General features: G+C 46.1%; 1 protein-coding gene across 1 annotated transcript; it reads right to left on the bottom strand.

The window, feature by feature from the left end:
- Positions 1–8,728: 8,728 nt before the first annotated feature.
- Positions 8,729–11,178, bottom strand: TMCO2 (transmembrane and coiled-coil domains 2). The gene is made up of 2 exons (XM_062190058.1): positions 10,939–11,178; positions 8,729–9,043 (listed from the first exon to the last, which is right to left on the bottom strand). The coding sequence occupies exons 1-2, from the start codon at positions 11,176–11,178 to the stop codon at positions 8,729–8,731; spliced, it is 555 nt and encodes a 184-aa protein (XP_062046042.1).
- Between the last annotated feature and the right edge of the window lie 5,103 nt (positions 11,179–16,281).

Raw genomic sequence — 16,281 nt, 5'->3', positions numbered from 1 at the left:
TTCCCCGCGGTGTCACAGCGATATCCGTCCCTTCCGAGTGCCCCCCCACACCCCCAGACACCCGCCCTCATCGCGCGCGCACGGCGCGGCAGGCGGTGTCACCAAAACAATCTTCCCCTCGCAGACTACGCCCAGGGCGGCCCCACCTTCCTCGCTTCCGGCTTGAAGAGAACGGGAGCCCCGAATCCCGAGTTCCGGCCCTTGCCCAGTGGTGTCCCACCAATAGTCTTCCTCCTCCTGCGCACGCTATGTTCTTCGCGGGGTTTCTGGTTTCGGACCACCGGAGCCGCAATTCCGTCCCGTGGGGACCGCGGCTGGTCCCAACAGGGCTGCGCCATCTGCTACGCTTTTCTTGGCCAGAACGAGCCGACTGGCGGGCAGGGCTTAGCGGGGACTGACACGGAGCGAGCCGCCACTTCCGCCCTGAGGAGCTGGGCCGCCCGCTTCCCAGGCTCTCGAGATCGTTCTGTAGACTGGCGCCGTTCGGACGCTGGGCTGTGCTCCCCAGGAATCCTCCAGTGCGAGCCAAGGCATTGGAAATGGAGTGTTTGGGCCTGGATGAGGGTGTTTGGGATTCACAAGTGTTAGAGAGTGCGCGGAAACGATAAACATCCGACTTAGAAGAGCGCATCTCATCACCCCAGGTGTAGTCAGAGGCGGCCTTTTGCCCGCGAGAGCGAGCTGGCGAGCGAGCCCTGGCGCACACCGAAGGATCGTGGCGTAGCGCTAGCTGCGATGAAAGGGCCTTGCTTTATCTGGAGGGCAGGCTCCCATGCAGGCTCAGTACCTCTCGGGAGTGAGGTGTGCACGCTGGGAAGCGCCTCATCACATCTGTTTGACTTCAAACGCGAAGTCAGTTTTTCTGACAGAAAGTAGATCTGATTTGGTAACTGGACAGGCTGTTTGCTAATTTGCATGGTAATTTACAAAACAATGAGCTAATCTATAGCTGCTGCTGAAATATTTAAATTACAATGCTATTGTAGTTCTTAGAGTGTTGGGATTAAGGATATCTTGAAATTTCACCGCTGCCTACGTCATCAGGATGCTTAGAAGTCACTAGAGAAAGGGAATGGCTCTAATAACAATGATAACAACTTAGTTTGCAAGTCAGATGGTTTCCAGTTCTTTTGCTTTCAACAGAATCAAAGGTGGATTTAATTGAATTGTCAGCTGATGAAGGAACACGACTGGTTGGGTTTTGGCATAAAACTCAAAAGGAAATCAAAGAACTGATTGACATTACTGCCGTACAACTATTATCTTTCCTATCTACTTAATTATGTAGATAATATCTCAGCATTTGTACCTATGAAAACAAGGAATCAAACTGAAATTGAGCACTAATAGTCCTCTAGATATATTTGCATAACATCTTATGAGGTGGGGGCAGAACCTAAATGTAAGTCAGAGATGATAAAAGAACGGTTTAAGAGCTTATTAGTGTATTTTTAAGGGATTAAAGTGCTCTTCAATTGTAATAATATACAAAGGATCTTCCAGAAGTTCACAGAAAATGTATATTATGAAAAAGCTATGCGTGGATTTCCAAAAATGCCTGCACCAAAATAAACTGATCTCTTTAAAAAGCTTTATGGGGGGGGGGGGGGGGCCTGCAGTGCCAACATTCCATATGAGCACCAGTGCGAGTCCCGGCTGCTCCGCTTCTGATCCAGCTCTCTGCTGTGGCCTGAAAAAGCAGAAGATGGCCCAAGTCCTTTAGCCCCTGCACCAGCATGGGAGATCCAGGAGAAGCTCCTGGCTCCTGGCTTCGGATCAGCCCAGCTATGGCCATTGCAGCCAATTGGAGAGTGGACCAGTGGACAAAAGACCTCTCTCTCTCTCTCTCTCTCTCTCTCTCTCTCTGCCTCTCCTTCTCTCTCTGTATAACTTTGACTTTCAAATAAATAAATAAATCTTAAAAAAAAGTATTGGGGCCGGTGCTACAGCACCAGAATCCCTTATGGGCACCGACTTGCGACCTGAGATCCAGGCTCCTGGCTTTGGATTGGCCCAGCATCCAACCTTTTGGGGAATGAATCAGCAGATGGAAGACCTCCCTCTCTCTCCCTCCCTCTCCCTCCCTCTCCCTCCCTCTCCATCCCTTCTCCTCCTCCTCCCCCTCCCTCTCTCCCTCTCCCTCTCCCCTTCTGTTTCTGTAGCTCTGCCTTTCAAATAAATAAATCTTAACAACAACAAAAAAAGATCTTTAGCAAGGTTCTGTGCCTGCCCCACTCCTTGGGAGTTTCCAATTTTACCATGAAAATAGCAAGGGAGTGGCGATTCCATCTTTCTGAGCTCACAGTTTAGTGTAAAAACAAGTTAACTGTCCCACCCCTACGCAAATAAGATCACAGATGAGGTCTTCTGGTGGGGTTTTTTCTTTGCCTTGTAACTGAATGTCAAACTAATTAAGTTTTTTTCTTCCCCAAAATTGTGCTTAAAAACCCCACTACCACCAGGTTGTTTGGGTTTTGCCTCTCTTAGAGCTCCCTCCTGGCCGCTCTGCCAAGAGTTCTCTGATTTGAATATATTGCTTTTTTTTTCTTCAAAGATTTATTTATTATTTGAAAGGCAGAGTCACAGAGAGGCAGAGGTGCCATATGGGATGCTGGCACTGCAGGCAGCAGCCCCACCCTCCACGCTACAGCTACAGCCCCTAAATCTTGCTTTTAAATACATCTTGCTTTCTTTCTGATTTGTCCACTTGGAAATTCTTCCATGTGAGACAAAGAACCGAGGTAATCTTTTCAGCTTAATTTTTCTTTTTTTTTAAACAGGCAGAGTGGATAGTGAGAGAGAGAGACAAAGAGAAAGGTCTTCCTTTTTGCCGTTGGTTCACCCTCCAATGGCCACTGCGGCAGGCGCATCACGCTGATCCGAAGCCAGGAGCCAGGTGCTTCTCCTGGTCTCCCATGCGGGTGCAGGGCCCAAGGACTTGGGCCATCCTCCACTGCCTTCCCGGGCCATAGTAGAGAGCTGGTCTGGAAGAGGGGCAACCGGGACTAGAACCAGGTGTGCCGGCGCCGCAAGGCAGAGGATTAGCCTGTTAAGCCACAGTGCCGGCCTCAGCTTAATCTTGAAAGGCAGAGTTACAGAGAGGTAAAGAGAGAGAGGTCTTCCATCTGCTGGTTCACTCCCCAGGTGGCTGCAACGGCTTGAAATTTGGGCCATTCTCCACTGCTTTCTCAGGTCTTAGCAGAGAGCTGGATTGGAAGTGAAGCAGCTAGGACTTGAACTGGCACACATATGGGATCCCAGCACTACAGGCGGCAGCTTTACCCACTATGCCACAGTGCTGGCCCTGTGGTGCGGTGTGTTCAGCCTCTGCTTGTCACTCCAGCATCCCATAGCAGAGTGCCAGTTCAGGTCCCAGCTGCCCTGCTTCTCATCCAGCTTCCTGCCAATGCACCTGGGAAAGCAGCAGATGATGGCCAAGGTACACCGACCACATGCCACCTATGCGGGAGACCAGGATGGAGTTCCTGGACTCTCATCAGCCTGGCCCAGCATTGGATGTTGTGTCCACCTGAGGAATAAACCTACAAATAGAAGATATTCTCTTTGCCTTTCAAATAAATTATTCTTAAAAAAAAAAATGAAAGAATAAGCTGATGGAGGGTGCTGAGCAAATGACAAGTCTGTTTACTGTGGTGAGCAAATGTAAAGGAAGACACATTGGAATCAGAGGGCCCAGTTAGGAGGCCTCCAAGTATGCAGGTGAGAGGCAATGGCTTGGACTAGGGTGGTAGTGTTACGGGCGCTACCCGTAACGGCGGCAGAGAAGATATCTTTAACCTCGGTTCTTGTCTTACATGGAAGAATCTCCAAGAGGACAAGCAGAGAGACTGAAAAGCAGGACTTTTTAGAGTCAAAGACCTCCAGCCAGAGTGGCATGGAGGGGGCTCGAAGAGAGGAAAAAGCCCGAAGTGCCCCTTGGCAATCGAGATTTTAAGCACAATTTTGATTGACATTCAGTTACAAGGCAGGGACAAAACTCATCAAAATACTTGATTTGCAATCCTTTTTCCTGTCTGGCTTGCTCAAGGTAAAACAAAGAGCCTGGGCAGGTGCTATGGCCCAGTAGGTTAATCCTCCACCTGCAGCACCAGCATCCCATGTGGGTGCCAGTTCTAGTCCCGGCTATTCGTCTTCCAATCCAGCTCTTGGCTATTGCCTGGGAAAGGGCCCCTGCATGGCTGTGGGAGACCCTGAAGAAGCTCCTGGCTTCAGACCAACGCAGCTCTGGCCATTTGGGGAGTGAACCAGAGGATGGAGGATCTGTAACTCTATCTCTCAAATAAATAAATAAAGCCTTAATTAAAAAAAAAGAGCCATCATCTTTTGCTAAAAGAAAGTGCTAACAGAGGGGCCAGTCTGTGGAGTCTAAAAATAGCCTCAGAACAGGTTGTTGGGGGCAGGTGCTGTGGTGCAGTGGGTTAATCTGGCATCAGCAGTACTGGCATCCCATATGAGTGCTGGCTTGAGTCCCAGCTGCTTCACTTCTGATCCAGCTCCCTGCCAATACACCTGGGAAAGCAGTGGAAGATGACAAAATCCTTGGGCCCCTGCACCAGGGAGGAGTCAGACCAGCTAGTGGGCAGTCAGGGTGGTCTTGGTGGAGGTTTAGGTTACAAAGTGCTTGCTTTCTCTGGAGGCTGTCTTTAGCAAGGTCAAAAGTGCTTGCCTGCCCACTCCTCCGAAGCTTCCAATCTTATCACGAGAATAGCAAGGGGGTGGTAGATTGCTTCTGAGCTCCCAGTTTACTGGAAAGCAAATTAGGTATCCCACCCTTCTGATGGTTCATTTTTATCCGGAGCAAGCAAGAGTAAAAGATTGCAAATCAGGTCTTTTGGTAGGTTTTGTCCCTGCCTTGTAACTGAATGTCCAGTTTATTTCTTCCCCAAAATTGTGCTTAAAAATCCCAGTACCACCAGCCCATTTGGGTTTTGTTTATCCTGGAGCCTCGCTCCATGCCACTCTGGCTGGAGGTCTGTGACTCTAATAAATCTTGCTTTTAAATCTCTGCTTGTCCACTTGGAAATTCTTCTTCCATGTGAGACAAAGAACCACGGTAATAATATTTTCCCCACTGCTGTTTCACCTGTAACACACCCACATGGGAGATCTGGAAGAAGCTCCTGGCTCCTAGCTCCTAGCTTCAGTCTGACCCAGCTCTGACCATTGCAGCCATTTGAGGGTGAACCAGCAGATGAAGATCTGCTCCCCCCATAACTCTTTCAAATAAATAAATGAATAAATCTTAAAAAACCACGGTGTTGGCAGGATTTGCCAAGGGAGAAAGGCTGAATTTGGAGGATCTAGACTGGCAGATGCTGCTGTAGGAGTGGTAAATATCCCCCATTTGATCTGAGTGCTAGAAATACCTCTCAGCCCTTCCCATGTCTTGTGTTGATTCTCTACTTATGGAGCATTCAAGGTCCCTTAATTGAGACCCTGGTTCCAAGTGCCAGAAACATCTCCAGAAGAATACTGCCCCAGCCCCAAGTAGGACTGAATACTTGGCATCCATTTCTTATGACTATGCTGTGAACCACACTTCCCTTCTCAGAAGAGAGGCAGGAAGAAGGGACCCCATCAGTTTCTACCACATTGCACACCCTAATGGGAGTGGCCAGCCTGCTTCCTCTTTTGTTAACTAGCTAATTTTACCTTCTCCTTCACAGGCTACTAAATCCACATTACTTCCCTGTTAAAAGAAATGTAATGGGGGCCAGTATGGTGGCATAGTGGGTAAAGCCACTGCCTTCAGTACCAGCATCCCATATGGACACCAGTTTGAAACCTGGCTGTTCCACTTCTGATTGATCCAGCTCTCTGCTGTGGCCTGGGAAAGCAGTGGAAGATGGCCCAAGTCCTTGGGCTCCTGCACCTGCATGGGAGACCCAGAGGAAACTTCTGGCTCTTGGCTTCAGATCAGCTCAGCTCCAGCTGATGCGGCCATTTGGCGAGTGAACCAGTGGATTAAAGATCTCTGTCTCGGCCTCTGCCTCTCTGTATCTCTGCCTTTCAAATAAATAAATAGATCTTTAAAAAACAATCTGTAATGGTCCTTTTCATTCATTACCTGACTTCAATCTACTCAAGGCCTTCTTCTTTCTCTCTTTTTAGAGCTTTATTATTTATTTATTTTGAAAGACAGAGTTACAGAGAGACATAGAGACAGAGGTCTTCCATCTGCTGGTTCACTCCCCAGGTGGCCGTTTTACTTCCCAGGTGGCCTCAATCGCCCGGAGCTGTGCTGATCTGAAGCTAGGAGCTTCTTCCAAGTCTCCCACGTGGGTGCAGGGGCCCAAGGACTCAGGCCATCTTCTACTGCTTTCCCTGGCCATAGCTGAGAGTTGGATCAGAAGAGGAGCAGCAAGGAATAGAACCAGCACCCATATGGGATGCTGGCGCTTAAGGCCAGGGCATTAACCCACTACACCACAGCGCCAGCCCCTGTCTCTCTCTTTTTAAAAATTTGTTTATTTGAAAGTCAGAGTTAAACAGAGAGAGAGAGCCTCCATCCACCAGTTCACTCCCCAAATGGCCACAATGGCCAGGGCTGGGCCAGGCCCAAAGCCAGGAGTCAGGAGCCTTCCTGGGGTCAGCCACATGTGTGCAGCAGCCCAAGCACTTGGGCCATCTTTGCACCGTCTTCACAGGCACATCAGCATGGATCTGGACCTGAAACAGAGCAGCTAGGACTCAAATCAGAGCCCACAAGAGACACTGGTGTCGCAGGAGTTGGCCACAACACCAGCCCAAGGCCACATTCTAACACTTTCCTTTGTAATATCCCAAAGGGTAACCAAGACAAGATGACTGCAATAAAATTTAGACAGCACAAAAACTGAGACATTGACTTCAAAAGACTGGCATGGCACAATAACTTCTCACCTAAACTGTCAGATAATGTATGTTGTTAACCCCCATCTATTCTGTTCACATCACGATGGATAAGGGTATAGAATCAAAATCAAAATAGAGTGAGTGTGGCTAAAAGCTAATTGCAGATGTTTTGCTTCTGTACATATTAGCTTTGCTTACTAAGAGCTAAGGGTGTATCTTGTGACACTATGTGGGTGCAAACTCCCAGGAACTAGGTTGACAGAAATGTGTCCTTCACTGTTATCTTACAACCATATCTTGGATCTGTTATTGGGTTTGTTATTGTTAAGTTATCTTACAACCATATTCTGGCTTTCCTCTTTATTGTTCATTGCATACCAAGGGTTTGGTTTGAAATTGTGAGCCCTAGTGGACAGAATACTATAAAAAGCTGTGTAACTCGCTGTTGGGGGCCGCACTCTGGTAAGGAGTGTTGGTCCCAATCAATTGCCTTGCCTCTCATTTGTCTCTCATTTTCAATAAAATTCATGTGTGACTGTCACTGATTTTTGTAATACTCTTATTTTAGCCAAAGAGTGGATACAACAAGAGCTGATTGGAAGAGGAGGTTAATGTGCCTTACCCTGGAGCCAATATCCATCCCTGAAGCTCTGCAAAGAGCCTGTGCATCCACCACCCTGAAACTCTGCTTGTTCCCTGGGCAAGCTACCCTGCACACCCCTGATGGTGCCACCAGGAGGAACACCTTCCGTTTCCTTATGGGCCAACTCAACGTCACTTCCTCTGCAGTCTTTCCTGGCCCTACCTTCTATTCATCCATCTGTTTTGGCACTTTTTACGCTGTACAGTGAAGTCTCATCTTACAAAGGGGTTGCATTTGATAGCTGGGGCATCACACAGAGATTCCAAGTGGTCAAAATCACCTTTGGAAATCCCTTTGGAAGATACCACGTGGGTGCTCCCTATATTGTCCCTTGTTGAACAGCATAGCCAGTGGATCTTCAACATGCTAACAATTTCTTGTTTCTACTTTATTTCAAATGACCATGACCACATTTATTGTGGCAAAAATGCACACACTACCATGTCTCCCTTTCTCTCCAACTCTGGAAAAATGCCTTGTGGAATCTGAAACCTGCTGTCATCTCCCGTAGGCCACCTTGCTCATCCTGCCTTCCTCCCTCACCAGGGTGAGGGTACACACAGAGTCGAGCACCTCCCTTCTTTTCTCCCTGCCGTGAGAGGACTCACACAAGGAGAATTCACCTAGTGTGAGATGATATGACTCCACCGTATTACAATTTCCCTGTTCTAAGTACTGGGGACAGATTCCCAGGGGTTATCACAATGCTTAGCACAGAGTAGGTATCAGTAAAAGCTGGATAAAATTAAATAATTTATGCCAGTCTCTTTTATGTCCACTCCCATTCTTGACCACCTTTGAGTAATTAGTGCAGAAGACTCCTGGGCTGCATGTTCGCTTTTTGCCAAGGACTGGCTACAGGCATGGCCCTCAAACAGCACTTTTCTGCTTTTTATTGTATCCAGTCCAGCTTCTGCAGCATGGACCTCAAAGGCCTGTGACTGACCATCCTCCCTTCCTCTTGCTCACATCCGTTGATTCCAGGCTAGCTCGCCTTTCCTATATGCTGATGGTCTCCAGCGTGCTGAGTGAGCATCACAATCCAAGAAACATTTCTAACCCCCAGGATTCCCCCCCAGTTCACCCCACTGCGCACACACATGTAGAAGCTGGGCCCTACTGCATGGAGAGCCAGTCCGTGCAGGGCAATTTCAATATAGCTCTCTAACTTTATTGGTATGCTGCCACACACAGAAGGGAGCCGGTGCTTCTCCGGAAGTGTGGAGTCCGTCACATTTCAGACGTAGACGTAAACCCCGATGTGAACAGAGGACTCTGGCAGTCTGAGCAGCTGCAGTAGGGCTCAGAGGAGCACTCCCTCTTCGTGGCAGGCTTCTGGGCAATGATCATCCCTTCCAGGTCCTTCACTTTGTTTTCCACCATCTGGAGTTTCTTCAAAATTTTCTCTTGAAGACCCAAGGATAGGAAGAAATTACTATTTTCTTTAAGTTGACCACTCCCTTCTGGGTTGGCTAGCAAAGCCTGAAAAAAATCTGAGCCCTTCTTGTAAAGCTGGTAGAGAGTGATGACAAACAACAGTATTTTCTAAAACGAAACAACAGAAATCGAGCATTACTTGTTTATCCATGTGAAATGCCGCAGTTTACTACAGAGGTAAGACAAAGCAGAGAACAGAACCGCAAAGGCAACAATACCCCTCATTTCCTATGCCAAGCCTTCCCTTTAACAAGGTAATTGCTAAATAAATGCTTATTATTTGCATTAAAGATAATAATCCATGCTTTTTTGCTGCAAGTTTGCCACATGCTGAGCCCTGTGCTAAAAGTTACTTTACCTATATATGACCTATTTTTGCAGGAAAGAAACTAGATAACCATTTATATACTTCCAATTTGAAACCTGACGTTAAGATCAGCAGAACTGGAATCCAGGAATTCTCCTTTCAAGTATACTTCTAAGACCCAACAGTTTGAAAAACTAGATTTCCAGGTTATTAAAAAATATTTTTTAAATACACTAGGACAGGTTACTACCAGGATAAGAAAAAAAAAATCTTTTCCCCTATTGTAATAACTAGTGCTGCTTATTAAATATTTATATGCTAAAGTTTATATGAGGGATCTTTACCAAAAATCCAAAGAAAATGGCTTATGAAACAATTATGCATGGATTTCAAAAATTTTTGTACCAAAAGAGAGTTATCTTTTCATTCCATGCTTTCACAAGCTTTTTGAAGTACCTTTGTATCTCTGGTTATGGTCAGGAAAACCTAGCAAGCTCACTTGAGATTAGGGAGCTGGAGCTGAGGTGTCACCTTCCAAGAGGTCTCTTGCTCTGGAGTACCACAGCGTGTGGCAACGGAGATTTAAGCCCCCCCCCCCACACCATTAATACTGTTATACTGCCTCTTTTTCTTGGCTAAGGTGACTGTGGGTTATCTGTCTACTTGAGTTTAAACTGGAATTCAGTAAAAGTTTGTTTTCTTGCCTTACGTTCTATTAGCTAATTGAAAGTTGTGTACATATAGGTAAATATGTTTCCTGTAGAGGATTTAAATCAGTTGGATTATGTTAAATGAGATTCTGGAGAACTGAATATGGAATCCTAAAAATTGGGTTCAGATCTCCATTTCTCCAGCTCTCAGAAACTGCATGAACTTGGGCAGGTGACAACCCCATAAAATGGAAACTGTCATCCCTGCTTTGTCTACTAGGCTGGCTTTAATAGGCTTAGAGATTACATGTGACCATGATTCCTAAACAATAGAAGCACATTAAAATAAGTGAATGCTACAAAATGATCCAACAATAACTTCTCTCTGTATTTGTCTTTAAGCAAACCATCTTTAAATCCTCTTTGATGTTCTCACTGAACCTCTGCACACCTCATTTTTCTCATTTGTCATGTGAAAATGATCTTGATCACATTATAAATAAGCTATTATTACTGGTGATTAAACAAAAGTATGTAAAATCCTAAATATTTCTCATAATCCAAGCCAGTTCAACTCCTGATTTAACAAGGTGTATCTTGTTAATACACAGTAATGAAAACATTGTGATATTTTAATAAATACAAGCCTCCTTATCAGTAATAGACCAATGGCCCCAAAGAGGATGGCCATAGCCAGGACCCCAGTTAAACCATAATGTCTATTGTACAAACACAGTATGTACTAAAAAGATGAGTAAGTGATCAAATAAATTTATGGGTAAAGCTCCCTTCTCAAATTATGGACTTGTTTGACCCATATTCTTATAGCAGGTAAGCCAAAGGCCATTGTGAGAAAGAGTATTCTTATTCAGAAAACCTAATTAGTAGAGGTTTTCAAGGACACCTGGTTTCAACCAACTTAAGAGACAAGGGTTTGCCCTTGCTCATCCTGCGTGATGTTAACACCAGTGGCAGAAAAATGGGAGACAATGAATACAATTTCAATATATAGATATCTAAATATCTCTAGAACAAAAGAGGATAACCTGAATTGACCGAACACTTCGTTTCCATAAGGAATATAATCCTATTGCCAACAAAGCCAAAAAGCAAATCCCCAGGATGACTTGCACAGCCGGAGCAAGATTATCTAGTATCCCCAAACTGTCTGTCTGAGGCGTACTAGTCTCTCCAAGAAAAATTGCTTGTAGCGAATTCCATATTGTGCTGAGAGAGAGAGAATCTAAGAGGTTGTCCCAGGTAAATGAAGGTGAAGATGGTGGCATTTTAATGAAACAGCAGCTCCAGGAATGACATGTGTAGAGGCTTCAGGAATCCAGTTGTGAGTTAGGGAGAGCGGCCTGGGAGCCCAGGTGGAGCCATTGTGAGCTGTGCTTTGTGATGTCACCATTTCAAAGGTCAGCTTGCTTCCTGTCACCCAGTGAACCTCCTCACTCAAGTCAACCAGGTGCAGAGCTCGGTTTTTCCACTCAACAGTCTCTGATCTCTGGCTAGTTCTAGCTGTAGCACAGCACTGTCCAGCAGAGCTTCCTGCAACGACGGCCGATCTCTGCTATCTGTTTTGTTCAATATGGCAGTCACTCGTCACTGGAAATGTGGCTAGTTTAGCAGAGAGGCTGAATTTTAATTTTAATGAAAGTCACATGTGGCTAATGGCTGACCTCTTGGATAACTAGATGTAAAACGTGTCCAACAATTCCACGAAATGGACAGTGGTTATTTTCACATGGCAAATGAAAAATCTGAGGTGCGCGGAGGTAGCCTGGAAATTTGTGGACAGTATTTTAAAAGGGTTTTCAAGAAGAGTGGTTTACTTGGTAAATGTGGAAGTAGGGATACTACCAGATCATCTTGTAGTATTCCCTTTGCATGCTACTGTTGAGAAATCGTGATCGTTGGGGAGGCTGTTCATATATTTGAGCCTCATTTTGTTTATCTACTTGTAGATGGGGATTCCACTTCCTTCACAAGCCTTGCATTATGCTATGATCTTCTAAGAACTTTGTAACCAGGAGCATGCTACGCTTGTAACCTCTATGACTATGACAGGCTATCAAGTTACTGACCAGTACTTACCAGCAAGGAGCTATGTATGATCTAGTCCCAAAAAGCTTTCATGAGAAAAAGATAGCTCGTATACAATGGGTCATATATAATTCAGATTGCTACTACAAACAGCTAGAATCCAGGAATTTTTCTAAGAGAAGGGGACAATAAAGAGGGAGAGAAAGGGTTAGGACAAGTAAAAAAAAAAAAAATATTGCCTGCTTCTGTAAGAGATGAAGACACCACAGACTCCAATCTGTTCATTCTGTTTGACTGAAAGATCAGAACAGAGAAGCCTGGGGAAGGAATAACTTCTTGGTACATGCAAGAGAGGAGTTGGGGGGAAAGGGGTCTGGAATGCTGTTGGAAATAGAGCAAAATGACCAGTGGCTGACTCAGCTAGAATTCTTTCTAGCAACAAATAAAAATTACTTAGCCAAGACTTAGCTAAGTTTGACTACAAGGCAAACATAGCTCAGAAACCACTGAAGAACGGTAGCCAGAAAGTTTTTGAAGGAAGGTAAGAGTTGCGACAATTGAATGATTTCCCAAGACTGCCTACACTACATTTGATAAGTTGAGGGACTACTTGGCATTTAGTACTCTCAAAGCACATAATACAATATCTGCAATTTCTGGCTTGTATGCTTTCCCTGACTGTTGTTAGGGCAGGAACCATGGCCAGTTTATTGACTATTGTACCCCTAGTGCTTGGCACATCATCAGCCTTCATATATTAAGTGAAAGCAAATACCTTTAGAAGCAAAACTATTCATCAAGTCTCTGTACTTGTTTGTATAAGATTAATTTGCGGGGCTGGCACTGTGGCATAGCAGGTAAAGCAGTGCCGGTATCCCATATGGGCACCGGTTTGAGTCCCGGTTGCTCCAGTTCCAATCCAGCTCTCTGCTATGGCCAGGGAAAGCAGTGGAGGATGGCCCAAGTCCTTGGGCCCCTGTACACGCATGGGAGACCTGGAAGAAGCTCCTGGCTCCTAGCTTTGGATCAGTGCAGCTCCGGCCGTTGTGGCTCTCTGGGGAGTGAACCAGCGGATGGGAGACCTCTCTCTCTGCTTCTCTGTAACTCTGCCTTTCAAATAAATACATCTTTAAAAAAAGAGATTAATTTGCACAAAGATGTCACATGTACACTTACGATCAACTATTATTTGTAACGCTGATGACCAAATATAAAGTATGATAAATCTTGAGTATAAGGTCCTTCTAAGATAATCTAGTCTAAATGCAACCCACTCATTTGACACCAGCCCTCCTACCTGGACACCTGAACACCTTGAATGATGAACTTAGAACTCACAGCAGTCAACTCACCACCTTTGATAGTTACCCATCCATCCATCACTGTCACTTGCATTCAACAGTCTTCTCCATCACAGCCTGTTAGGACTTACTGACTTATGTAAAATACACTTTTAAGCCTTCAATTGTTTTTTAAAGATTTATTTATTGAAAGTCAGTTAGAGGCCGGTGTCGTGGCTCAATAGGCTAATCCTCCGCCTTGCGGCGCTGGCACACCGGGTTCTAGTCCTGGTCGGGGCGCCGGATTCTGTCCCGGTTGCACTCTTCCAGTCCAGCTCTCTGCTGTGGCCAGGGAGTGCAGTGGAGGATGGCCCAAGTGCTTGGGCCCTGCACCCCATGGGAGACCAGGAGAAGAACCTGGCTCCTGCCTTCAGATCAGCGCGGTGCGCTGGCCGCAGCAGCCATTGGAGGGCGAACCAACCGCAAAGGAAGACCTTTCTCTCTGTCTCTCTCTCTCTCACTATCCACTCTGCCTGTCAAAAAATAAAAAAATTAAAAAAAAAGGCCGGCGCCGTGGCTTAACAGGCTAATCCTCCGCCTTGCGGCGCCGGCACACCAGCTTCTAGTCCCGGTTGGGGCGCCGGATTCTGTCCTGGTTGCCCTCTTCCAGGCCAGCTCTCTGCTATGGCCCGGGAAGGCAGTGGAGGATGGCCTAAGTCCTTGGGCCCTGCACCCCATGGGAGACCAGGAGAAGCACCTGGCTCCTGGCTTCGGATCAGCGCGATGCGCCGGCTGCAGCGGCCATTGGAGGGTGAACCAATGGCAAAAAGGAAGACCTTCCTCTCTCTCTCTCTCACTATCCACTCTGCCTGTCAAAAAAAAAAAAAAAAAAAAAAAAAAAAAGGTCAGAGAGAGAGATCTTCCAATGCTGGTTCACTCTCCAGATCGCTACCAATGGCTAGGGCTGGGCCAGGCCAAAGCCAGAGGCCAGGATCTTCTTCTAGGTCTCCCACATGGGTAGCAGGGGCCCAGGCACTTGGGCCATCTTCCACCGATTTCCCAGGCCATTAGTAAGGAGCTGGATTGGAAATGGAGCAGCTAGGACAAGAAACTGTGCCCATATGGGATGCTGGCACTGCAGGCAGCAGTTTATCCTGTTATGCCAGGGCCAGCCCATTCAATTGGTTCTTTATTGCCTTACAAGCAAAATCCACAATCTAAAACAGGGCTATAGGGCCCTAAAATACCTTGTCCCTGCTTACCCATTAAACTTCTTTCCCTTCCCTCAATTATTCTCCCAGCTCCAGCTTTGGCGATCTGGTTACTATCACTAATATTCCATGCACTACACCTCACCACACAGTCTTTGCCCCTAATTGGATTACCCTCTCTCTGTGTAACTTCTAGTGATTCTTCATGTTTCAGTTTAAACAGCACTTCCTTAAGGAAGCTTCTGCTGTGCTTTTTTAGGTTCCTAAGTCAGATTTTTTTTGGTAGCAATTTTACATGACTAAATCTTTCCAAGAGTTTCACGTCTGTCTTTTCTGCTAGACTCTATTCTCCATAACACAGGAAACTTGTTCACTTACCACTCAGGAGCAAGATCGGTGCTGAGTTAATAGCTGGCTTCTTGCTAATGACTCAGTATCCTTCCCGAGCCTTTGGCCTTCTAAACCTACCAAATACACACTGACCCGTACCTACCCATTACCGTTCTCAAGCCGGTTCTCATCTTCAAATGCAGAATCCGTTCCTGCAGGGTAGATCAAGCAGGTGAGAGCACGGCAGGCCACTCTTTGGAGCCCTACCTTCACATATTAAGGTACAATTCAGTGAGCAGGCATCACGGTCTACCTTGGGGAGGATAGAGCAACTTCTCATTTAGAAGTTTCTCTCAGAAAGGAAGCAAGCTGGACCTTTCCATAGGTTACATGTTACTCACAGAAACACTATGCACACTTTCCATCTGTTCTTAACATGGGATCTATGGCTGTGAGGTTGATCTGCATGACTCGGCTTCTACTTAACCCTTCAAACTTTATTTTCACAAACAATACATTGTTGTAAAATCTATTTATTTAAAAAGACGTGACAAAGGGTGAGACAGAGCGAGCTCTTCCATCTACTGGTTCACTCTCAAGTGCTGGCAACAGTGGGGCTAAGGTCAGGACAAAGCCAGGAGCTCCATCCAGGTATCCTACATGGGTGGCAGTAACTCAACACACTTGAGTCTTCAACTGCTGCCTCCCAGGGACATCAGGAGCAGCTGGAGTACCTGGGACTTGAATCAGGCATTCCAATATGGAATGTAGGTGTGGCAGGTGGTGGCTTAACCTGAATCTCTACTTGGTTTTACTACAGAGCAGTATCTCTGGTACTTCAAAGACCACCTAAACTTTTTTGTTCACATTCATTTCCCCCTCTATGATATTCTAGTAAGTAGAGATGGAAAAATAGGCTCTGTTCTTGTGTCTGCCAGCCAGGCCAAACATTGCATTTCTACCTCAAGTTCTTTGTCAAAGAGGATAGGGACAGTCTGTATTTCATGGCATTATGAAAATACAAGATAAATTTTATGTTAGTGCTAAAATGTGTAATCACCCTGAACTCTCACACCACTTCCTTCTTGGGCTTACATGTCATTTAGTGTCCCCAGAACTTTTCTGTACGAAGAATCTGGAGATCCTACTGAACCGCAGACCTTGGCGGTGGGTGTAGTGGCAGTGTGTTTAGGCACTGCCACCTGGGGTGTCTGTGTCCCTCACTGGAGTACCCCTATGCTTCTGACCCAGCTTCCTGCTACTGCATCATGGAAGGCAAAGCAGATGATGGCTCAAGTACTTCCTGGCTCCTGGTTTTGGCATGGCCCAGCCCTGGCTGTTGCTGGCATTTGGGACATGAACCAGCAGATGAAGATCTGTCTAACTGCCTTTCACATAAATGAAAACATATAGACACTTTTTTTGGCCAGTAGATCTGGAGTGGAGCTTGAAGTTCTGCATTAACAAGCTCCTAGGTGACACCCATACTGCTGATCCATTTCCAATATCCTGGGGCAAGTGT

The sequence above is a fragment of the Lepus europaeus genome, chromosome 5, assembly GCF_033115175.1.
Source record: "Lepus europaeus isolate LE1 chromosome 5, mLepTim1.pri, whole genome shotgun sequence".
Taxonomy (NCBI): Eukaryota; Metazoa; Chordata; class Mammalia; order Lagomorpha; family Leporidae; genus Lepus; species Lepus europaeus.
This window is presented reverse-complemented; position numbering and strand designations above follow the sequence as displayed.